The sequence below is a fragment of the Zingiber officinale genome, chromosome 9A, assembly GCF_018446385.1.
Source record: "Zingiber officinale cultivar Zhangliang chromosome 9A, Zo_v1.1, whole genome shotgun sequence".
In the NCBI taxonomy this organism is placed as follows: domain Eukaryota; kingdom Viridiplantae; phylum Streptophyta; class Magnoliopsida; order Zingiberales; family Zingiberaceae; genus Zingiber; species Zingiber officinale.
In genome coordinates, this window is record NC_056002.1 from 127113517 (window position 1) to 127138608 (window position 25092).

The following is a 25092-nucleotide window of genomic DNA, read 5'->3' on the forward strand; positions in this document are numbered from 1 at the left end:
AGCCTAGACCCTTGGTTGGTTGAGAGCCGACTAACCAACTGGGCTGCGCGTGTTTTATTAACCTAGTATGGAGAGAAATAGATTTAAGCATAGTTGGAATCGAATTAAAACTAAGTTATAAAGGGTTAAGTGATTTTCCGTGACCTAAACCTAAGCTTTTCCTCTCTTTTTCCTCTCCCGACGGCGCGATTCTTCTCTTGGGCGAAAACCGCAGCCAAGGCTAGGGTTCCTCCTCCCGACGTCGGCGAGGTGTTTTCCGGCCGGTCTCCAACCGTGGGTGACCTTTCCGGCAAGGAAAGCTCGGGAAACACAAGGAAGAGGGAGAAACCGAAGCTCTACCGAAAACCTAGAGCGCTCCTCGGGTTGTAAGTCCAAGAACACCGTTGTAAGTGCTTCTCACCTGCGGTAGGAGTAGCTCTCGGGGTTTTGTTTTGCATTTTGTTGTGAAATGAACAATAGCAACCTTTTCATTCTAGCATATGGATTAGATTGCAATCCTTGCTTTAACAATTCGGTTTAAGTTTTTGGGTTAAGTTCTTTTGGCCATTTTTAATGCACGGACAGAGTTTTGATGTTTTCCTTGATTGTCACAGCATGCTTATTTGGATGTATTTACCTTACATTTCAAGCATGTCTAAGTAGCTATGCTTCTTTCCAATCACGGCATGATTAAAGAATGGTTAAGATTCAAAAATGCTTAGTTTCACAAGTTTGTCATTTGAAACCTGTTACTGCCGTGAGCTTCCTAAGACCATGTAGGTTTTAAATTCTGATTGAGTTTGTTTTGAATATATCCAGATATATATTAGTGGCATATGGTTTTAGAATCCCGTGCATAATGTATATATGTGAGAAATACAAGCAAAGTAAGACTAAGGTCACAAATTGATCTTGAATTCCAGAATTTAGAATCAAAGCACACTAAGTGCTTAAATAAATGCCAAGGCATTTTATTACAAGAAGTATTTAAAGAAGGATATAAAGAAAAGTATTTTACTTTTAAAAGGGCATGTACCGGACACAAGGTCCAAGGGATGGGCTCCAAGTTGCCCCTAGACATAAGGTCTAGAAGTGTCTTAATGGTTTTGGGATTAGCTACCTCAATTCTCATTAAGAAAGGCGCGCAAAGTGGTACAATGTCGGGCCCAAGTAAAGTTGAATATTATTTTTAAAGTATAAAAGTATTAATTTTGGAAACAAACAGAACAAGTTCTTTTATCTAAGTTGCAAATTTCTAGCAAGTTAAATTGTTGTTTGCTTTAGAGATGCATGATGTAGTTCTATCTGCTATTTTCATGTTGAGCATGTACTCCCTGTTTTCAGTTATGTTTATGGATTCCTTATCGGATTTTGTGAGTAGAAAGCACTTACTAAGCTTTTAGCTTATAGATACTATTTTTTTTCCTCCTACCGCAGATATAGATAAAAATAAAGGAAAAGCTAAAGTGTTATAGAAGAAGGCGACAAGGAGATGTTGATGGTGTGTGTGATGGCTGTTATGGGAGCTTGGGACCTTGCTAAGAAATTGTTGCAAGTTAATTTAATTAGTTTTCTTCTTAAATAACTAGGAGAATTTAGAGAAATATAGATTCTTTTTGCTCTTTCTGTTTTGTTGTTTTGAAGTTGTTCAAATGCCTTTGTTCTGTTAAATTTCTGGAACCATTCGGATGGTTAAATGCTTGGTTAAATGCTTGGTTAAATGCTCAGAAGTTTTATGCATGCTGGATTGTTATATGCTCAGTATTTTCAGTGGTATTCTTATGCTCAGTAGTGTTGTTACAGTTGGTTGTTATAAGCTCAGTACTTTATGTGCATGTTAGTATTCTATATGAGTTTTGCTTTAAGGGAAAAAAAACTGCCACATGATAAATTTCTGCTGTAGTGATAGATTCCAGTTTGCAGAAATCTATGTGAGTTAATTTGATTTTTAATTGCAGTAAGTGGTATACATGAATAGTTAGCAATTTCCTATGCTCAGTTTTCCTTTTGTTACTGCTGGAAATTGTAATCGGCTGTGAAATGCTAGAAATTTTCCTATGCTTGGTATCACTATTGCTGTCAGTTTGTTTGCCGTGGGAATTAAATCTGCAGGAATTCTTTGGTCTTGTCTATAAAAAATAAGAAAAGGGTGCTCTGTTCGGGTTGTTAGAAATGCATGAGCAGTAAGAGTTTTGGTGTATGAAAGAAAAGCATGTGTATGAAAGAAAAGCATGTGATGTTTGGTTGTTTTAAACTGATGAACAGTAGTTTTAATTTGTAGAATGAATAACTACATTCCTTTAATGAATGCAAGTTAACAAAGATGTAGCAAGCAGTAGAAGTATTTAAGCTTCATCTGTCCGTATGTCTTCTTACTTGTTGCTTCACTTAATTGCATGTTTAATCCTGTAAAAATAAACAAGGAAGAAAAGAAAAGAAAAATATGTATCAAGAAAGAAAATTTTATGCTGCTACTTAGAGACATATTCTGATAGGTGATATGTTTCCATTAGTTTAATGTATCTCTATTATTAAAGTAAGTAGTATGGTGTTATGTGTAGTTAGTAGAACCAGTAGCGGTCACCCTCAGAGTAGTAGTAAGAAGGGTGGTCGTTACATAATATTCATTCAGGTTGACCCCATCTAAGTATTGTACGCTAGAGTCATCTGAGCAAGACCTAAAAGTTGGATGATCAACAGAACCAGATGGGGATTGCTTTCCTATCTCAACTTTAACCACCACACCACTTTAACCAAAATCTTCACATCATATCCAGAACTTGCTCGATATAACTCGTATCACTAGCCTTCCCTTCAAATATAGTCGAAGGAGACGTAGGCGATTGACAGGACCTAAACCTTATTTTCCTCCACTCGTCTACTTGCTAAGGTTGTTTAACCATTAACTCCCAGATTCATATTTTATACACTTAGTTGTTAGGGTCGATTTGTAGCTAGGGCGTGAATAGCTCATCGTGCTTCGTTGCTTACTTTGATGATGATGATATGCACCTCAAGAAGAGGTGACTAATCCAATGTCCAGCCCTCACTCACTCATCCACTAATAAAACACTTCTTCTCAGTAACTACCGAAGGCGGATAAGCCTTGTACAACCTCTCAATACAAGAAGAAAGAAAAACAAGCTTATACAATACAAATCTTACAAGATTTACAAAACCCTAGATTGCTTCTCCTTATGTGGAACACCTCTTGATATTGGAAGTGCAGCAACACTTTACTCCAAGAAGCTTCAAGATCTGACGTGAACTTGTGAGAAATCGTCGCAAGAAGTGGAGAGGAAGAGATGAGGAGGAAGACGCTCGACAACGGCTTTATCCTGCGCAACGGTCGTCTCCCAATCGATTGGCCGATCGATTGGAGAGGCTGAATCAATCGGCTGATCAATTCAGCCTTCTTCTGTGCTCTTGCATCTACGTGAGAAAACTTGTCCCAATCTATTGACCAACCTATTGGGGAGCCCAAGTTTTATTAAGATCCTACACTTTTTATTAAGATCTTTAACTCAGACATTTTCATAGCTCAAGTTTATGCTAACGATATTGTATTTGGTTCAACCAACTCAAAATTCTTAAAGGAATTTGTAACTTTAATGGAAAATGAATTTGAAATTAGTTTGATTGTTGAATTAACTTATTTTTTAGGTCTTCAAATTATACAAACTAAAGATGGTAACTATGTACATCAAACTAAGTACATAAAAGATCTTCTTAAAAAATTTGGTATGGAAAACTCTAAAGAACTTAAAACACCTATGGCAAGTAGCATTAATCTTGATAGTGACGAAAATGGTACACTCGTTGACTTAAAATATTATAGAAGCATGATAGGTAGTTTACTCTACTTAACTGCAAGTAGACCTGGCATTTTATTTGCAGTAAGTAAATGCGTCCGATACCAAACTTGTGCAAAAGAGTCACATTTATCCTTGGTTAAACAAATTATTAAATATTTAAAAGGAACTATTAGTGTAGGAATTTGGTACCCTAGAACTTCACAATTTGACTTGGTTGGGTATTCTGATTCGGATTATGCTGGATGTAAGTTAGACAGAAAGAGTACTAGTGAAGGATGTCAATTGCTAGGATCATCTTTAGTTAGTTGGTTTAGTCGTAAGCAACAATGTGTAGCCTTATCTACCACTGAAGTCGAATACATAGCAATGGACGAATGCGTAGCCCAATTGCTATGGATGTCCCATATATTAAAAGACTTTAATCTAGATTATAAAAATGTAAAAACCAACATTGATAATATAAGTTCTATAAACATAATTAAAAATCCAGTTCATCACTCTAGAACTAAACATATAGAGGTTAAACTTCACTTCATTAGGGACCATGTGTCCAAAGGGAATATTGAACTTAATTATATTTAATCAAAATCTAACTTGGCAGATATTTTTACTAAACTGTTACCTGAAGCAGAATTTAGTAACCTAAGAAGACAGTTAGGGTTGTGTTTTATAGAATAGGTTTCTTAACATGCTTTCAAAATATTACTTAGTAGTTTTTCAAATTATTTTTTGTACAAATTCCCTTTTCAAATTTTGGTTTTCAAAACTCTTTCAAATATTTTCATTTTCTACAATAGCCTAGGTCTTACCGTAGAATTACATGATCATATAGTTCTAGGAGTCAGCATCTCACAAGTACAGTAGGATCCCTTACTTGATAACTTAGAATGTGTGAGATGCTTAGGACCTAGCCTAAGATTTCAGATGCTTATGTTAGTGCATCGCTATAAATCTGGACTTTAAACAACATACATGGATCAATTTGAGTTAACTAGCTAGTAACAACCTAGTTAGTCCTAAATACTCAAATTGAACAACCTGAGTCAATAGCTACTAACTTGTGGTAGTTAGCTTTGTACAAAGGTTGGACATTTCATCATAAGGTTATTTTTTCCTTAGCTTTTCTAACCATGCTTGGACTTTTAGAATATTATCAACTTTAGGGGGAGATTCGAGCTATATTTTTCAAGTCTACCTTACAAATTTTCCAAATCTTTTCGTGTTTATAAATTCATTTTCAAAATTATTTTTGAAAATTTTTTAGTTGAATTTTTTTCAAAATTATTATATTTTGTACCAAAAATTCTTTAATTCTTATATGTCTTTTAAAATGATTTTTTTACTTTATTTCACTCTTCCTATATATTTTTTTTATGAAAAAAATAATTTTTTAGATTGGATTTTTCCTAAACACTTTACCTATGCTAAACTTTACTATGTTTTTAAAATCTTAAATTCATTAACTTTTCATAGATTTTTCAAATTCTTCAAAAGATTTATCTAAAAATTGTTAGGTTTTTCAAATATTATTTCACAAACTGCTATAGGTTTAAAAACTTTGTGAAATTTTAACTGGATAGTAAACCTTAAATTTTTTTTTAACTCAAAGATTTTCTTTTAAATTGGTTTTAAAGTGTTCCCCTATTTTTGATGGGTGTCAACGGGGGAGAGATAGAGAATTCAGGTGGAGTTGTTTAACTCAGGGGGAGAGTTAAAAGTTAAATTACTTGTTTATTTAATTTTTGCATATTTTAACTTAACTTTGAACTTGGTTGCCAAACATCAAAAAAGGAAAGATTGTTGGTGCAAATTACACCAGAATCAAACCTAAGTTTTGATGTTGTCAAAGGTTCAAGTTAAGTCCTGTTGTGATTTAACAAGTTGACTGAGTGTGCAGGCTATTTACTCAACCGGGAAAGACCTAGTTGGAGGCTAGGCAGGAGAAATCTTAGCAGATCGTGGAACCCATGTGCAAGTCCAAGTTGGTTGAGCGGACTCGATGCTTGGCGGTGTGATCGAGACGTCTGGAGGACCGAAGATCAAGAGAAAAGTCCTGGCGAACTGATCAAAACTAAGTGAAAAGTCCAAACTAGATCTGGAAGATCTAAGTTTGGCAGGTAGGTTGAGGTAAACAACTGGAGGAGCGACAATGAGGTGGGATTCCTGAAGGGAACAACCTTAGGTCGCTGATCCAACTGAAGAAACCGGGAAGGTTTTCAAGTTGAGATCAAGACAGTTCTACTGTCTTTTATATTACTCATGCATTATAATATTATTGTTGCTAACATCTGTTTTGCAGGATGTTGGGTCTAACACTGTTTTGTAGGTCCGGCTGGATTAGTCGACTGAACCAGTGAATAGGTCGATCGAACAAGGAGAAATCAAAGCAGTGTTCAAATCAGACCAGAACAGACCGAGTCAGATCAAAGCTTGATCGGTCGACTGATAAATATGTTCGGTCGATCGAACCTGATGACTCAGCACAAAATCAACACCGATCAAAAGCAGAAGGAAATAGAGCTGATTGGTCAACCGAATCCATAGATCGGTCAACCGAACCAATCAACCATTAATGCACAGTAAATGCGAATCTCGGCAAATGTCGACGAACAGGGAAGGAGCCTATTCGATCAACCAAAAAGAAGGATCGATCGACCGAACCCTTAATGACCAGTTAATGTCGAAGATCGAATCAGCGTCAGACTCCAACCAGGAAGGAAAGGAGCTGGTTCGGTCGACCGAACAGAGGGATCGGTCGACTGAACATCAATTACACTTATAAAAAGGGGATCGAGGTCTGAGGCTTTACAACACTATTTTCTGATCATCTCAAAGCTCATCTCTGCAAGTGGACCGTGCTATAAGTCTTCTACGACTCTTCAAGCTACTCCGTCCGGAAGTACCAACTGAGCTTCAACCTTCACTTACTATCGTCAGTATATTTTTATATTGCATTTAAATACATATAAGACAGTAGGATTGTTACTATCTTATATCTTTGTATCTATACGATCTGCTTCTTTCCGAGGATTTCGGAAAGAAGGGTTATAGTGGATTACCAATTGATGCGGTCAAGGATCGCGGGCCTTCAAGTAGGAGTCGACCTAGACTCCGAACGAAGTAAACGAACTAGTCTTTCATTTTACTTTCCGCTGCACGGCTTTGGTTTCTAAAAGAAGAAGAAAAGTTTTAGAAAGCGAGATATTCACCCCCCCCCCCTCTATCGCACTCATCCGATCCAACACACGAAGGGACATGCTCCGGAACCAGATCAGCAACCTCTGGTTAGAAGAAGGCGAAATCGTCGCACACCTCGAAAAAACGGTAATCAATCGAGATTTGCTAAGATACGCGCTCAACATATTTCCTAGGACTCCGGAATAGTCGACCTTAGTAGATGCGTACTTCATCTCTAAGGATTTAGAGGTAAGCACTCTAGAAGAGCTTTTTTTCAGCCTTTGAAATTCATGAGTCAAGATGTGCAGGTCTAAAAAGGAAATCAAGGTAAAACATTACCTTAAAAGTAAAAATGGATGAACCAGATTCTAAGGCATCACTAGATGACGATGAAATGACCTTAATGGTAAGGAAATTTGAAAAATTATTTAAATCTAATAAACTTAATCAAATGCAGGGTACAAAAAAAAAAAAATAGAATACCATTAAAAGTTAAAGCATTCTTATAACCACTAATTACTTAACAATGAGTCAATTGAATATTCAATTCAGTAATTGACTTCTAGGCTATGGCGAGACACTAGACCTTCTGGTTATTAGAGTATCAACCACTTCTAGACAAAACCTCTTAAAGAATTTTAAACATTTAATTTTCTTTTTGAAAGTCCTTAAAAAAATAATTAGTCTAAATGTGATTTACACAAAGTTTACAACCCAATTAAAATTTCATAAAGTTTTTAAACCTATAGAAGTTTGTGAAATAATATTTGAAAAACCTAATAATTTTTAGATAAATCTTTTGAAGAATTTGAAAAATATATGAAAAGTTAATGAAGTGAAGATTTTTGAAACATAGTAAAGTTTAAATTTTAGCATAGGTAAAGTGTTTAGGAAAAATCCAATTTGAAAGATTAGTGTTTTCATAAAAAAAACATATATATATAGGAAGAGTGAAATAAAGAAAAATAATAATTTTAAATGACATATAAGAATTAAGGAATTTTTGGTACAAATATATAATTTTGAAAAAAAAATCAACTAAAAAAAATTCAAAAATAATTATGAAAATGAATTTATGAACAAAAAAAGATTTGGAAAATTTGTAAGGTAGACTTGAAAAATATAGCTAGAAGATCCTCCTAAAGTTGATAATATCCTAAAAGTCTAAACATGGTTAGAAAAGCTAAGGAAAAAAATATCCTTATGATGAAATTTTCAACTTTTGTACAAAGCTAACTACCACAAGATAGTAGCTATTGACTCAGGTTGGTAAATTTGAGTATTTAGGACTAACTAGATTGTTACTAGCTAGTTAACTCAAATTGATCCATGTATGTTGTTTAAAGCCCAGATTTATAGCGATGCACTAACATAAACATCTGAAATCTTAGGGTAGGTCCTAAGCATCTCACCCATTCTAAGTTATCAAGCAAGAGATTCTACTATACTTGTGAGATGCTGGCTCCTAAAACTATAGGATCATGCAATTCTATGGTAGGACCTAGGCTAGTCCAGAAAATGAAAATATTTGAAAACCAAAATTTGAAAAGGAAATTTGTAAAAAAAAAATAAATTGAAAAACTACTAAGTAACTTTTAGAAATTATTTATAACTTTTCGAGAACTTTTGTTAAGTAACGGTAAGAAAATTTTCACATGTTAACATTTTCTAAATATAAGATTTTTTTGGATTTTTTTTTCATTATATGTTTTTTTTTACCTTAAATATGCTAAAATTTTAATGTCCCCTAGGCTTTTTATCATTGGTAAGTAGATTTTTTTATCCCATTTTTTAATGTGATCAAAAGGGAGAGTAATGAAAATTGAGTTTAGGGGAAGGGTAATATAATTTTTAATTTTGTACTTAATTTTTTTTTGTACTTTCAATATAATTGCTATTTGTAAATTTTATTTCTTTTGTAAAAATTATAATTATTTGTTTATGGTTTACCCTAACTTAACTTGGGTTTGCTCACAATAAAAAGGGGAAGATTGTTAGTACCCTAAAGTAGTTTTGATGTGATCAACTAAGTCAGGTTAAATCCTGTTGATTTTTAACCCTGTACCTAAGTATACAGGAGCTCAGGAACACAAGAAGTCTAGCAAAAGACACAACTAGCGAAAAGGACGACACAGGAGAGAGCCGACAGACTCGATGCATCCAAGGGACGAAGTGCTGCGGAAGAGTATGCGGGCGGACGAGAAGGAGACGCACGGCGTGTCTGAGGGACGAGAAGCCAGAGAAGATGCCTGCTCGAAGGTCGAAAGTTGGGTTCGGGTGAGCCCTATTCTGGATGACCGAGATCACCCAAACGAGCGGAGCCGGAGCGGTAGACCAGAACCAAAGCGAGCAAAATCGGAGCGAAAGACCGGGACCAAAAGTCAACAGGATGTTGACTTTCTTAGTTCGGGCGCCCAGACCCGAATTATTATCTGGATCGTGTCAAACGTGATCCATTGCAATGGAGATAAAGTTTTATCCCCTCTAGGCGCCTGGAACCCTTCCAGGTGCCTCAACTAAGGCTATAAATACAGCTCTGGTTTCAAAAGTTAAAATAAAACACTTGTAAATAACTTCTTCTGTCTAGCTTTACTTTTTGAGTGATTTAATTACTGTAAAGAGATTTCTCCATCCGAATGAGAATTTAGTACGCTTTTCAATTTTTTTGGATCAATAATCTTCTCGGTTGTAACCAAGTAAAATCTTTCGTATCTCTTCTTGTTAATTTTATTTTCTTAATTTTTATGCAAATATTTAATTAAGTTATAATATCCTATAAAGATTTATTTTTTTTACAGGACTATTAATACCCCTTAGCCTGTGCTACCGATCTAACAGGTTGAACACGAGATAAAGATTTATGTGTCCATGAAACTTAATTGATGGTGGGAATTACATTTTGTGAATTGGATGAGAAGCATAAGGTCGGAAGTGAAGGTAATTGGATGAGGCCTTGTCTCACCATGCATACCTTACGTACATACATTGGTCTTCTATAAAAACGCTCAAACAATATCTCCATAATTAAGGAGACGTGGAACTCTACCCATTCACTATATTTGCATACGTGTATCGCCAGAATCATTTGTTGTTGTTGGTCCTCAAAAAATAGGGGGACAAAAAAGAGAAGATAATATATGTCATTGGCTTTTATATATTAAGTGTTAGCTCAAACTAATTTCACAAATTCTATTAACAAATATAAAGATATAAAGAGAGGATAGTCACAAATTCTAGGGCAGTCCTTGAAATATTAATCTCCCCTTCAGTGTTAGCGAGATGAAAAAATTGCTAAAATCAAGGGGTCTGTTGTCCATAAACGAATATTCTGGAAATCTCAAAAGAAATAAAAGCAAACCCTTGGGCCATTTTGAAAATTTCCCAGTATTTTGCAGGTGTTCAGCACAAACGTATAATTATCGCAAAAATAAATAAATAAATCACTTGTCCTCTGTCTTATATTATGGGAGCTTCCGGTTTGTTGCGTCTGAAGTCACGAGCAGGCAGGGGGAGGATACTCAGCAATACACACGGCGGCGGCGGCGGCAATGGCTTCCCATAGCCGGAGACGAAGCACTCAGGTCATCCAACGCGGCGCGAGCAGGAATGAGGGAAAGAGGGAGCAAAGGACAGAAGCCCGCGTCCGGAAACGACGGCGGCTGGCTACGTCGCCGGCGGAGGCGGACTACTTCGACGGGCTTCCGGATGATCTCCTCGTCTCCGTGCTCTCCAAGCTCAGCTCCTCCGCCCAACGCCCCTCCGATCTCATAAGCGCCCTCCTGACGTACGCCGATTGATCCGCCCTCCTTTTCCTTGCCGATGAGTTTAATCATCGCCCGCCCTAAAAATTGCGTTTTTAGTCGGTTTCGTGGATAAAAATTTGGTTTTTTTTTTGTTGGTACTTTCTTCCACAGGTCTAAGAGATTTCATGCCCTCGGACACCATCCTCTGGTGTTGTCCATGGCCGGCTCAAGCTGTCTCTCTGTTCGAGCAAAGGCGTGGCGTGATTCCGCTCACAGATTCCTCAAGAGATGCGTCGATTGCGGAAATCTAGAAGCGAGTTATATTCTCGGAATGGTGTGTAGAATTTCTCTGCGATTTGTTCTCGGTGATGAGCGCTTTTTGTGACTTGGAGATAAAGTTGCAGCTTTTAATTTTTCTCGGCGTTGAGCATCTATTGTGATTTGGGGAATAAAGTTGCGATTTTTTTTTTATATGTGGAACCAGATTCGATTCTACGCGCTAGAGAACAGGGGAAGCGGAGCTTCGCTGATGGCGAAGGCGGCCGTCGGTTCCCACGCCGCCGCCCTTTATTCTCTGGCGATCGTACAGTTCAACGGCAGCGGCGGCTCCAAGGCTCACAAGGATCTCCGCGCCGGCGTCTCCTTGTGTGCCCGCGCGGCGTTCCTTGGCCACGTCGACGCTCTCCGGGAGCTCGGCCACTGCCTCCAGGATGGCTACGGCATCCGCCGCAACACCGCCGCCGGCAGGCGTCTCCTGGTGCAGGCCAACGCCCGGGAGCTCGCGGCCGCCGTCTCCTCCTCCTGGCCAGAGTGGCTGGAGAAACGTCGTCTGGCCGATCCCGGAGAATACTCTCTTCTGAGCGACTACGGGTGTAGCTTGCCAGCGCCGGAGCCGCACCCGGCGAACAGGTTCCTGGTGGAATGGTTCGGGAGCCGCGGAGCGCCGGCGAGCGAGGAACTGCGACTCTGCTCCCACCGAGGGTGCGGGAGGAGGGAGACGCGTCGCCACGAGTTCCGGCGGTGCTCGGTGTGCAGCCTGGCCAACTACTGCTCGAGGGCGTGCCAGGCGTTGGATTGGAAGCTGTCGCACAAGGCTGAGTGCGCCCCGACGGTGCCATGGGCCGCCGCCTCGCTTTGAGAGCGAAGACAGACTTATTGCCATTTTACATTAAATCGAGCTCACTCTTCTGAATTTAATGCAATTTTTGGATTTTTTTTTTTATGGCTAATCTTAATTTATGCTTTAATCATAAAAAAAATTGCAATCTAAATCAGTGTTATCTTAATGTATAAGTTGTGTTTCGAATTTAACTGTTAGATAAATTAGAAGAAAAAATCATCTACTTCTAATATTAGTTTGGCAGATCTTAGGCATCTGAATTATCAAAATAAAATTAAAGATAAATAATAGTGATGGCAATAATGTTGCGGGTGAGTGAGTCATGTGAGCTCAACCAATTGACCTCACCAACTGCAGCACTTCGGTGGGGTTTGTCAGTAGATCAGTTATGGCTTGCCAACCTAAAACCCTAAATCCTATGGGTAATGTTTTGGCCACCCTCCCCTCTGTGGACCCCAAACCACATTTTTAGGATAGTGGTGGTTGCAACCTTGTACTCTCTGTCCTTTCACTCCCTCTACTTCCACTTACTATACTCTACCATTGCATTTTGAAGGCAACTGATGGCCCTTCCATTTACCAAATCTAAATTTGCCTTTCTTTGTTTCTGTTTTTCTTTTTTAAAAAAGAGAGTTAGATTTAAAAAACTTTCGATTAAAGGTCGAGATTGGCGCGAAAGAAAACTGGTTTACCTTCAATTCGAACTTGTTAACTTGTCAATTTGTCAATTGAAGGATATGAGCCGAGAGAAGGAAGTGGAATTAGTGAGCGAATTGAATTTGAAACTAGGAGAAGAAGAGAACATGCCATGTTGTGCACCAACAAGCCTTTATTGTTGCCTCAACCCCCACCCCCACCACCACCACCACCTCCACCTTATTAGTTGCTTGAAGATCTCAGAAATGGGAAGGAGGTATAAAGGAGGGAGGAGTGCAATCTAACAAAGCGATTGCAATTGAAGGCAAACAAGTCGAAACTTGCCTTTGCAAAGGCCAGGCACGATCAAAGGCCAAGCCTATGCAAGGCAAACAACTATTGGCTTCATTACAAATCATGAACTAGAAGAATAAACGAGGGCATTTAACCTAGTGGCTAACCATTAGCAACCAAGTAAATGTGGATCTAAGAAAATAAAAGTTAAAAAAAAAAAAACAAGCAAAAGGGGTCGTACTCACAATGGAATTGAACTAGACCAAATAAAATTGTGAGGAAGACGATTGGGGCAATTGACCTCTGGTTAAGACCAAGTTGATTAAGTTTAGTTAACTAATCTTGAATTAGCTCGAGTTGAGTTTCAATATTTGATTAATATGTTAGTGGTTGAAGTCCAACATAGGGTTGGCAAGGGTGAAGTCCAAATGAGTTACGATTGACGAACACTTTAAGGGTTAAAGTCCAACAAGTTGTTGACAAAGACGAAGTCCGAGTGGATCGAAGTTGACCGGATACTTGACAATGAGAGAAGTCAAATCATAGAGGACTAAATGTTAGTCATGAGAAAGTGAAGTCTTGATAGGTCAAGAATGACTAGATGTTAGGCCTAAGATAGGAAATTATATCATGACAAAGTTCGATGGACATTAAGCAATGAGAAAGTCACGACAAATTAAGATTAATTGAATATTAGGAAACGGAAAATCCCGATCGATTGAGGTTAATCAGATACTAGGAAAAGAAAATCCTAGTAGATTGAAGTCGACTTGATACTAGGCAAGGATGATGCCCTAGTAAGTTTGGGATTAACCGATACTAATCATACGAGGAAGTTCTGAAGACATGATTCTTTGGCAAAAATAAATTTGGTGTGAATAGTATTTTCAGCACTGCTACAATGCTTTTGCTATCATAATAGTAGATTGATGAATAGCATTAGTCGAATGTGAATAATGTTGTGCTACAATATTTTATTATGGTGTTTTTGCTATAGTGTTTTTTGTTGCAATGGAGTCAATTGATGAATCTGAACAATCAACTGATCATACTGTAGCAGCAAATAGAAATTTTGGAACTCGACTATTACACTAAACGGATTCTAAATCAGTTGATTGATGAATAACAACAAGTGATTAATGTCATTGTAGCAACAAACAAAATATTTTAAACTCAACTAAAAAGACTTGATTGATTGAATCAGTCAATTGATATCACTATCGTAGCGAACAAAAAGTTTCTAATTTGACTGCCCAACCATTTAGATATCATCCAATGAATAATAATAATCGAATGTCCATGGATAAATCAGATTTGGTAAGAATCATTTTACTAGTGCAATAGTCGATTTCAGTGAAGCAATTGATAATAGTGATGATCAACTGACTGAAAGTCGAAGAATCAGCATGGGCCTAAGAGCTATAAAAAAAAGAGTTTTGAAAAGATTTTTGATACTGATTCTTAAGGATTTTGGAGGATAATATTGTTACATTTCTAGACCTTAGAAGACATTCTAAAGTGAATACAAAAGCAGTAAAGTAAGAGATTTGTATATCTAGTTGAATTTTGGATGATGGCTTAATGGTCTAAGATGAATAGTGGAAGTTTAGAGAATCTGAGGGTACGAGCATGGTGGCAACATTAAGTGGTTATTGCAATCATGAAAATCATTATGAATTGAATCAGACACTAAGGCATGAAATAGTCAATAGATGTTTGCTTCAAAGCTAATGGAATTTTTTTGTTGCCTTGTTTCAATTCTCTATAAGCATAAATTAGATGTCATTTATTGCCTTGTTTCACAACAACCAACTAACAAATGTTTAAAGAATTCATATGATAAAAGATGATTTACTTGTCTCTAGCGTCTTTGTCAATCCATCCCTATGTCAACATAGAATAGGTATATCACAAATGACTACTAACTATTAGTGCAAGTCAGATGCGTCAAATTTTAATCTCAAAAATCTTATATGATAATACTTCATGTCTTAACCATCGTACCATCTTGAGAGTACAATGTTTAAAGAATTCAAGCCTATAGTACAAGAGTATGAGTTGACATATATGAGGCTCGTGAGCTACTTTCTTAGATCGGACGTAAAGTAACTCGAAGAAGACATTTTTTTGTTTTTTTTCGTGAAAGTGTTGTCGGATAGTTGTCGATGTTAATTCAACCATCTCAAGTTCAATCAATAAGCCCGATAATAAATTGACGACTTGAACTAATGAAGCTCGGTATGGCATACCGTCACTGATGTGAATCTACTCCTCTTTATAATCTTAGCATACTCTTAAAATTATTAAGAATCCCTTTAAATAGTAGATGATTAATATGGCTCACTACTCGAGACCGCTGCTGAGTTGATGCTTTCTCTTCACGTCCTCAGTCTTCAGATCACTACGGATTTTCTCTCCACAAAGTAGATCTCGAAGAACGACTTGGTTCTGCATTGCGCTGCATTGCTTGGAGTTTTCGTTCCGGTGGTAGAAGTAGAGGGTTGGCCCCTCGGTTACCGTCAGCGGTCAAGAGAAGCTGTTCTAACATTTTAAGGGTGTGTTTAGTTGGGAGTAGGGTTGTAAATGAACCAAGCGTTCGTGAATAAGTTTGATGTTCGACTTGGTAAGAGCTTGTTTATGTTCGTTCAATATACACAATATTAATTAAATAAACAAGTTTGAACAACTCGTTAAATTAAACAAACAAGCTCGAACACATATGTGTTCAATTTATTAACGTTCGTGAACAATGTTCATGAATCATATTCATTAATAAAACTCTTTTCAATATGCTAAATAAATAATAAAATAAATAAATAAGTTTAAATTATCAAGCTCAATAACTAATCAACCAACTAAAGTTTTCAAACAATCAAACAAGATTGAATTGAGAGCTCAATAACATCTAAACAAACCAAGCTCAAGCCAAGTTTAAGCTAAGCTTGAATTGATAGCTCGATAACATTTAAACAAGCCAAGCTTCAAATAAGCTCAAGCTCATAAAAAATAAATCAAGTCAAGCTTGAACAATCATTTCAAAAGCTTAGTTCATTTTAAGTTCGGCTTGGCTCGGCGCGGTTACCTTATCAAACAAGCTTGAACATCGCAAATCTCAGCTTGGCTCAGCTCGTTTACAGCCCTAGTTGAGAGTTATCCTTGATAATCTTGGTTGTTCATCTAAGATTTGTTGGTTGCTACTCGGAAAACCTAAAGGTTCCACTGTACAAAAATTTTGTACAAAGGTCTGAACCTTTTCCTAGCTACCATGTGTTCTTTTAAATTAAATTTTGGATCGCCTGCGGAACTTAACACTTTTGATCCAAAACTTAATCTATTTGTTCTTTTAGGTTTTGACTTGGATCTCCTGCGGAACTATACACGTTTGATCCAAATCACCTAAGTTATTAATTCCATTAAATATTAATTTCTAAAATTGGTTCCCAGTACTGACGTGGCGAGGCACATGACCTTCTTGGATATGGGAGCAACCACCACCGACTAGACACAACCTTTTAAGGAAAGCTAATATTTAATTTCCTAAAATAACTTTAGATTAACCAAAAGGAACAATCAAATTACAAGGAAAAAAAACAAAAGAACACAACATCGAAAAACATATTCGAAATACTAGAATCGCATGCCTCTTGTATTTGGTATTATTTCCTAAAATAACTAGTATGATGCAGAAAGGAAAAATACTAGTTATACCTTTTAGAAAGACCTCTTGATCTTCTACCGTATTCCTCTTCTAACCTCGGACGTTGTGTGGACAACGATCTTCCGAGATGAGAAACCACCAACACACCTTCTTCTCCTCCTTGCTAGGTTCGGCCAAAACAAAAGCTTCACCAAGGAAAAAGAGAAAACACCAACCAAAACTCCAAGGGATGCAAACTTTCTCTCCTTCTTCTTCTTCTTCTCCAAGTAGTATCCGGCCACCACAAAAGCTCCAAGCAATGGAAGAGTTTCGGCCACCACAAAGAGGAAGAGAGGGAGAGAGGTTGGCCAGCCACAATACCAAGGAAAAGAGGAAGAGAATAATAGAAGTTGTAACCCATGAAGGCACCCCAACCCCTTCTTTTATATTCCTTGGCTTTGGCAAATAAGGAAATTTATTTATAATAAAATTTCCTTTACTTTCCTTGACAACAATTAATTAAGAAAAATTAAATAAAATTTCTTAATCAATTAATCATGGCGGCCACCTCAAATAGATAAATTAGGAGAGTTTCAATGAACAAAATAAAACTTCCTAATTTGTTTCCGGAAATTTTAAAAATAAAATTTCTCTTCATAAATCCCTTCATGGTTGATAAAAAGAAATTTCTATAATTTTATTTTTCAACATGTGAATAATTTTACAAAGAGAAAAAAAATAAAATATCTTTCCAATCTACAAATAAGGAAAGAGATATAATCTCTTTCTTTAATCTTTTGTAGATCCTTTTAAGAGAGATATTTTAATTTTAATTCTCTCCAATAAATTATATCTTCCACATAAGAAAAAATTAAAATTAAAATTCTTTTTAATTTCATTAGGGTCGGCCCCCTTTAGCTTGGGTTCAAGCTAGGGCCGGCCACGCATAAACCATGCTTAGGCCGGCCCTAGCTTGATCCCCAAGCTAGCTTGGTCGGCCCCCTTTAGGTGGGTATAGAAGGTGGGTATAGGTGTGTATAGTACTCTATAATTAAGAGGCTACGATAGGGACCGAGAGGAGGAATTGATTTTGGTCTCCCGATAAAATTAAGCATCCCGTGTTCGCCCCGAACACACAACTTAATTTTATCAATAATAATTCATTCCACTAGAGAACTATTATTGAACTACCGCACCAATCCCAAATTACATTTTTGGGCTCCTTCTCATTATAAGTGTGTTAGTCTCCCTGTGTTTAAGATGTCGAATGTCCACTAATTAAGTGAGTTACTGACAACTCATTTAATTAATATCTTAATCCAAGAATAGTACCACTCAACCTTATCGTCATGTCGGACTAAGTCCACCTGCAGGGTTTAACATGACAATCTTTATGAGCTCATCTTGGCGACATTATCAACCTAGATTACTAGGACACAGTTTCCTTCTATAATCAACAACACACACTATAAGTAATATCATTTCCCAACTTATCGAGCTTATTGATTTATCGAACTAAATCTCACCCATTGATAAATTAAAGAAATAAATATCAAATATATATGCTTGTTATTATATCAGGATTAAGAGTACACACTTCCATAATAACTGAGGTCTTTGTTCCTTTATAAAGTCAGTATAAAAGAAACGACCTCTAATGGTCATACTCAATACACTCTAAGTGTACTAGTGTAATTATATAGTCAAGATAAACTAATACCTAATTACACTACAACCTTCCAATGGTTTGTTCCTTTCCATTTTGGTCGTGAGCTACTGTTTATAATTTATAAGGTACTGATAACATCCTCTTCTGTATGTGGCACCACATACTATGTTATCTACAATATAAATTAATTGAACAACTACAACTAAATGTAGACAATTTGACCAAATGTGATTCTTTATTCAAAATAAATGTTTACAAAAACTTAGGCTTTCAGTATACACTCTAACAAGATTATCAACAAAAATTCTATTTGATTTAGGTAATCGATGATTTCTAAGTAATGTTCCATGCCCGACATCTCAGCAAAAGGGGCATGTAACCCAAAATCAGAAAACATCAGAAAACTGAGATTTTTCTTGATTACCGGGGTTAATAATTTTTTAATTAAAAATACTCTTCGATAATAAAAAATGTAAAAAAAATAAGAAAAACATTTTAAAAAATTAAAAAAAGATATAAAAAATAAAAAATTTAAAAACGTAAAAAAAAGGAAAAAAAATTAAAAAACACACACATAAAAAATGTAAAAAATATATTATTATTATTATTATGTACGATTGGTTTTATGAGGGTAATATAGTAAAATATTAAAATGTTCAAACAAACAAGTTTTTATTATATTTTCCAAGTTGAACCAAATAATATTTTGTTATATTTTATTTCCCATAATATCTGGTAATCACATAACTAAGTTATACATGATAATTTAAACCAAACATATCAATGTCTTCTATTTATTGGTACAATTAACTTTTGATCAAGATTAACCAAACTCGAGTTAACTCGAATTAGATTTAAATGTTAGATCAATATGTTAGTTGGTTGAGTAAGAACCAATTAATTAGGTCAAGGCTGTACAAAAATTTGATAAGAAGAGAGAAGTCCAAGTGGATCACGGTTGATTGGACATTTATAGGGGTTAGAAGTTCAACAAGGAGTTGGCAAAACGGAAGTTCAAGTGGGTCAAGGTTGATCGGACATTTGACAGTCGGATGTCTAATATGGAGTTGGTAAGAGAGAAGTCCAAATGAGTCAAAGTTGACTAAATAGTTGGCGGTTGATGAAGTCTACGTGGATCATGAAGGAAAAAAACTTGACAATAACGAGAAGTCTCAATAGGTCAAGGTTAACTGGATGCTAGGTAATGAGAAATTTAGACAGGTCAAAGTTGAGGTGTTTTTTTAGAGTTTGCTACAGCAATTAGGGTTGCTAAAGTAACTTTGGGGTTTGCTAAGTAATCTCGGGAGTTGCTACAGTGTGAGTTGATTGATGAGTTTTAACAATTGAGTGCTTGCACTGTATCAGTGAATAGAACATTGCGAAATCGATTGTTTAGTTTGACTGTTGAGATATTAACCGATTACTAGGGTTTAGCAGTTGACTGATAGTAATGTTGCTTTAATTATTCAAGCATATAAAATAAAATTAGGTTAAATACTTTTAAAATGAAAATATTTCGTGATGCGGTAATGACTATAAAAAAATGATAAACCCAGCTAGCTTTGGGGGTGACCGATCTGGCTCCACAGAATTTTTTCACACGCCATCAGTAGGGACGGAGCCAAGAATTTCATATCAAGGGCGGCAAAAGGGTGTGTTTATGTTGAGGGGGAGGCGGTCGTGTCATTGCCTTCATACACCTCTCTTTCAACCCCTATTCTTATATCCTATACACTTCTTATGCTAAAAAATTGAGAGGGGGGTGCCTCCATCCGGGGGGGCGACATCGGCGGTCGCTCCCCCCCCTCCCTTGTCGACGGAACAAAAAAAAAATCGATGCGGTAAGAAGTTCTTCACAGGCAATCGCAGTAGCCGGAGAAAAAACACAAGCGGTAAGTGGAGAAAACGAAGAGATGAAGACCAGTTCCTTTTTGTAATTGTGAACCACGTGTCCATCCACATGACACGTTTCCATATATAAAGATTTATTTTTTATATTTTTATTTATCTCTCCTCCGTTTTTTTGTTTCGCTGCTCACAAAACCTTGTGATCAAAATGCCGAGCGCCGACCAAAACGTGTCCCTTTGTTTTTTCTCTATGCCGAGCGCCGACCAAAACGGCAAAGCCCTACGTGGTTGCGCCCAAAGGTTTTTTTTTTCTCTCTGTCGAGTGCCGATCAAAGCAGCAAAGCGCCAAAGTCCAAAGGTGAAGCCTTCAGGTAAGTGGATTTTATTTTATTTTTTAATAATTGTTTGATTATTTCTTGATTACAATGTATGATACAATTAACAATTTAAAATTTTGATTGTTTAAATGTTTAGTTATTTTTTATATTTGATTGTTGGATAATTGAAAATTTAGATTTTGTATATTTAATGGTTGGATAATTTGTAATTTAGTTTTTTATAAACTTCGAATATGTAATTAGTTTTTTTATTAGCTGTAAGTTAATTATAATTTGTGAAAGTTGATAATTTATGCTAAATTAATTTTATTTTTTTAAAGAATTGTGTCGATGGATGATGTTAAATAATTTAATTGTGTTATTGTTAAATTGTTCACATTACTTTATATTGATAATTTTTTCCCCATACATTATAATTTGTAGAAAATGTTGAAATAATTTACAAAGAGGCCTAAGAATTCAATTGAATTGTCTAATATTCCGGATGAAGAGTCTACTCCTGCACCACAACCACCACCACCTCCTCCTCCTCCTATGCAAATTTTATTTGAAAATATTGAAAATCTGAGTAGCGAAGTAGGAATTGTTGCTGATCCTGGTTTACGAAAATTGATTGAAGAGTATGATGTTGGTGCTAGAAATCATATTCGAAAAGAATATGTTGTTATGGGCCCTTGTCAACCTCCAGGCCATAATTTTCCAAGAAAAAAATGGGTAAAGACAATAGATGTTTTAGAGAGGTTTGGTTTAAAGACCGTGATTGGTTGGAGTATAGTGTTTCAAAGGATGCAGCCTTTTGTTTCTGATGTTATCTTTTTGGATCTAGTAATATAGGGTTTGGAGGAGATGATGTGTTTACGAGATCTGGTTTCATAAATTGGAAAAAAACAATTGAAGAATTCAATGAGCATGTAGGTGGAGTTGGTAGTGCGCACAATGAGGCAAGAATACAGTTTGAGGGTTTCAAGAATCAAAGACAAAGTGTGGAGTATTCATTTTCATCGGGGAAACATGAGCTTGAAGTTGCTTATCACAAATGCTAGCTTGACTTCCATTTTAAAAGTAATTCGATTTTTGTTGTTATAAGAATTGCCTTTTCGGGGACATGATGAGTCTTCGACATCATCCAATAGAGGCAATGTTTAATAATTGCTCAAATGGTATAGCTCAGAGTGTTCAGAAGTTGCGGCAGTTGTTGGAATGAATGCACCTGGAAATAATCAAATGATTGCCTCAAAAATTCAAAAGCAATTGGTGAATGCTTGTGCAGTTGAGACCACAAATGTTATTCTAGCTGATCTTGGAGATAGGTGGTTCACTTTACTACTTGATGAGGCTCGTGACTGTTCAGTGAAAGAGCAAATGACAGTTGTTATTAGATATGCATGTGAATAAATATGGAGAGGTGATTAAACAATTTATGGTTGTAGTTCATGTTGCAACAACTACAGCTGCTTGTTTGAAGGAGGCAATCGACTCTTTATTTGCTAAGTATGGTTTGTCAGTGGCGAGATTGAGGGGTCAAGGATATGATGATGCCTAGCTTCAAATATGTCTGGAGAATTTAATGGCTTAAAGTCACTGATAATGAAAGAAAATCCGTATGCATTGTATGTTCATTGTTTTGCTCATCAACTCCAGCTAGTGGTTGTAGCTGTTGCTCAAGCAAATCAATATGTTTGTGATGTCATGTGGATTGTTGGTTCGATTATGAACACATCTACATCATCTTGCAAAAGGGTCGACAAACTTTGACAACTTGAACATGACAGAAAAGTTAAACTTCTTGAAAGAGGAGAGATTAGTTCTGGAAGAGGACTAAACCAAGAAACTAGTCTAGCTAGACCTGGAGATACACGATGGAGGTCTCATCATTCAACTTTATGTCGTATTGAACAAATGTGGCCATCTATTATAGATGTTCTTCAAAATTTGATTGATGATGGTGATCGTTCTTCTAAGGGTTTAAGTAGAATTTTAGTTGAAAGAATGAAGAGGTATGAATTTGTGTTTATTCTACTATTGATGAAACGTATATTGACAATCACAAATCATTTGTCAATCGTTCTACAAGAGAAAGATCAAAATATTGTGAATGCGATGCGTTTGATTAATAATATGAAATGCAAATTGCAAAAGTTGAGAGATTCTGAATGGGATATTTTACTTGAGGATGTGAAGAAGTTTTGTAACATTCATTCCATTGAAATAATTAATATGACAGATAACATCAACAGCCGTAGTCATTTGAAGAGAGATGGAAAAAATGTTAAATTTTTATCACTACTACCATGTTGAAATCTTTTGTGAGGTAACTTCATAATTCTTTTTTTGTTTACCGTCAATTAAATTCTTTTAAACAGTAACATATTTATTAATTTTTACTTTTGTTGTTTGATTTTAAAATTATAGGTTATCGATATTATTCTACAGGAGATAGATAGTCGTTTCTCTGAAACAACTACAGATTTGCTGATTTATATGTCATGCATTGATCTTAGGAACTCGTTCTCTAGATTTGATGTACAGAAGTTAGTGCGTCTGGCTCATTTTTATAAGGATGATTTTTCTTGGAATGAGCGTATGTTGGTTGAACAAGAGCTTGAAACATATATTGATGACGTCAGATCAGATGAACGATTTGAAGACATTTTATATTTGGGAGCTCTTGCAAAGAAAATGATTGAAACAATGAAGAACCGTGTGTTTCCTTTGATTTATCGGATGATTGAGCTAACCTTACTTCTTCCAATTGCTACTGCAATCGTTGAAAGAGTGTTTTCGGCAATGAATATTGTCAAAACAAATTTGCGAAACAGGATTGGAGATGAATGGATGAATGATAGTTTGGTAGTCTATATCGAGAAAGATGTTTTTAATACTGTCGACAATGAGTCAATTTTACAGCGTTTTCAGAACATGGAGTCTCGAAGAATGCAATTGTCACGTATTCGTTAGTAGACCGTTTTAATATTTTAATATTATTGTACGAGTTTTTTTTCATAATATTGTATCCTTTTCTCCTGTATATCAAGTTATTTAAAAAATATTTTTTAATTACATAGAAGTTATTAACGGTTCAAAAAGAAAATCGCCGCGCTCAAATCGCGGCCACCCCTCCATGATTGAATTTTTGGATACGTCATTGCCTCCATCGCCTTCCTTTTTGCTTCGTATCTGACCATTAGGATAAATCGGGAAGCACTGGTGATGGATAACCCAGAAGCCTAGAATTCCTTGATTGCGCACCTTATTTAAAGAAAAAATTTCTATAAATGTGTAATAACTAGAAATCAAATTACAAATATCTAGGTGATAATCAAAATATCCTATCATTATATCATGCGCCCGAGGGCATGCGGATAGTTGGTGAATCATTGATCCAATCTACTTCAATTTACGTCTCCTTGTTTTGACTGAGAGTTAAGACTTAAGAGATTTTTTTATTAATTATTATACTCCATTTGATTCGAGATCTGTTTCTTTCAATTTTTGATAGATATGCTTTCTTTCCTAGGTATATCCCTCTAGTACCGATATCATAAATATAATTAATTTTAATGGATATTATAATTGATTTCAATTGAAGACGTTCAATATTTTTTTATATATAAAAAATAATATTATTTATTAAAATAAAAAAATCTCACCTGATATGTGCATGGACTAGATGAGTTTATTTTTTAATTTAAAAAATTTTAATTTTAAAATTTAAAATTAACCAATAAAATTAAATTGATGGTATATTTTTGATAAGGTTAAAATAAAAAAAAATGAATATGAGAGAATGAATATGTTAATATAATATGTATATGGTATGTGGACCTATGATAATAAATATTAATATTAAAATAAATATGAGTAAATAAAAATATTAATATAATATGTATATGATATAGAAATTCTATACTTTTTAATGAGATCTACGAATATTATAACATTCACTAATATGAATGTCCTTATGTAATTAAATCTTGATGAGTGTTATAGAGTTTAGGAACTTTTTAATATAATCTACTTCACCTGATGAATGGTGTCACCTGTATTTTATTTTTGATATTTTTTATTACTTAATTAGTTAAAAGAATTTGAAAATTTTACCTTTTACATGATAAATTAGAACTCAATTGGATGTTATATTTTGACGAAAATTATAATATAATTGCTAAAAAATAAGACTACTTTTCAACCGTAAATCTAATGAATTCAGTCGAATCTAGTAACACTAGTAATTTCAAACCATAACCTTTACAAGTAAAATATCCTGAAAACTCTATGAGAACTATAGATTACGGAGGACATCCTCCAAGAACAAATATTACTCCGTATACTAATAACAATCTTTTGTTGAGAACAATAGAAAAAATGAGACCACATGAAATTACTTATTTTAACAACAATTTGGTCTTATTAAATATTAGAGAATGTGATGATTCACAACTGTATGATACCTATTTAGAACAATGGATAATCTCTGTGAAAAAAGATTATCAAGCTAGACATGAACTAGACATAGAAAGAGGTGAAGCTCTGATAAAAATAGGAGAAAACTACCTAGGTGATGTTGCTAGGCAGCATGGGAAGCCTATAAAACCACTTATCCTGAGGAAGTAACAAGGATTACCTCACAAGGAAATAACATACTTAGTTTTTGCTATACAATTCATATGTTATTTATTGCCAGAGATGCTAATATTAGATTAGACATAAGACTAGAGAAGCTATGAGAGATTTAGAACAATTGCACCTCTTTAGCTGGAATTGGATTAAACCTTTTTGTAATGACTTCTTAGCATTAATAGTAGTCTCAGGAAACTATTGTAACATAGAATTAGG

At 35.5% G+C, this 25092-nt stretch overlaps 2 protein-coding genes across 2 annotated transcripts; both read left to right on the forward strand.

Annotated features, from left to right (window-relative positions):
* The first annotated feature begins 10403 nt into the window (after positions 1–10403).
* On the forward strand, positions 10404–12007 carry LOC122021969 (F-box protein At1g67340-like). Its single transcript, XM_042580157.1, has 3 exons — positions 10404–10755; positions 10886–11048; positions 11199–12007. Exons 1-3 carry the CDS (start codon positions 10520–10522, stop codon positions 11850–11852), a joined length of 1053 nt encoding a protein of 350 aa, XP_042436091.1. The 5' UTR covers positions 10404–10519; the 3' UTR covers positions 11853–12007.
* Positions 12008–20966: 8959 nt separating this feature from the next.
* Positions 20967–23214, forward strand: LOC122019563. The gene is made up of 6 exons (XM_042577022.1): positions 20967–20970; positions 21091–21244; positions 21423–21643; positions 21687–21752; positions 22175–22253; positions 22758–23214. The coding sequence occupies exons 1-6, from the start codon at positions 20967–20969 to the stop codon at positions 23212–23214; spliced, it is 981 nt and encodes a 326-aa protein (XP_042432956.1).
* The last annotated feature ends 1878 nt before the right edge of the window (positions 23215–25092 follow it).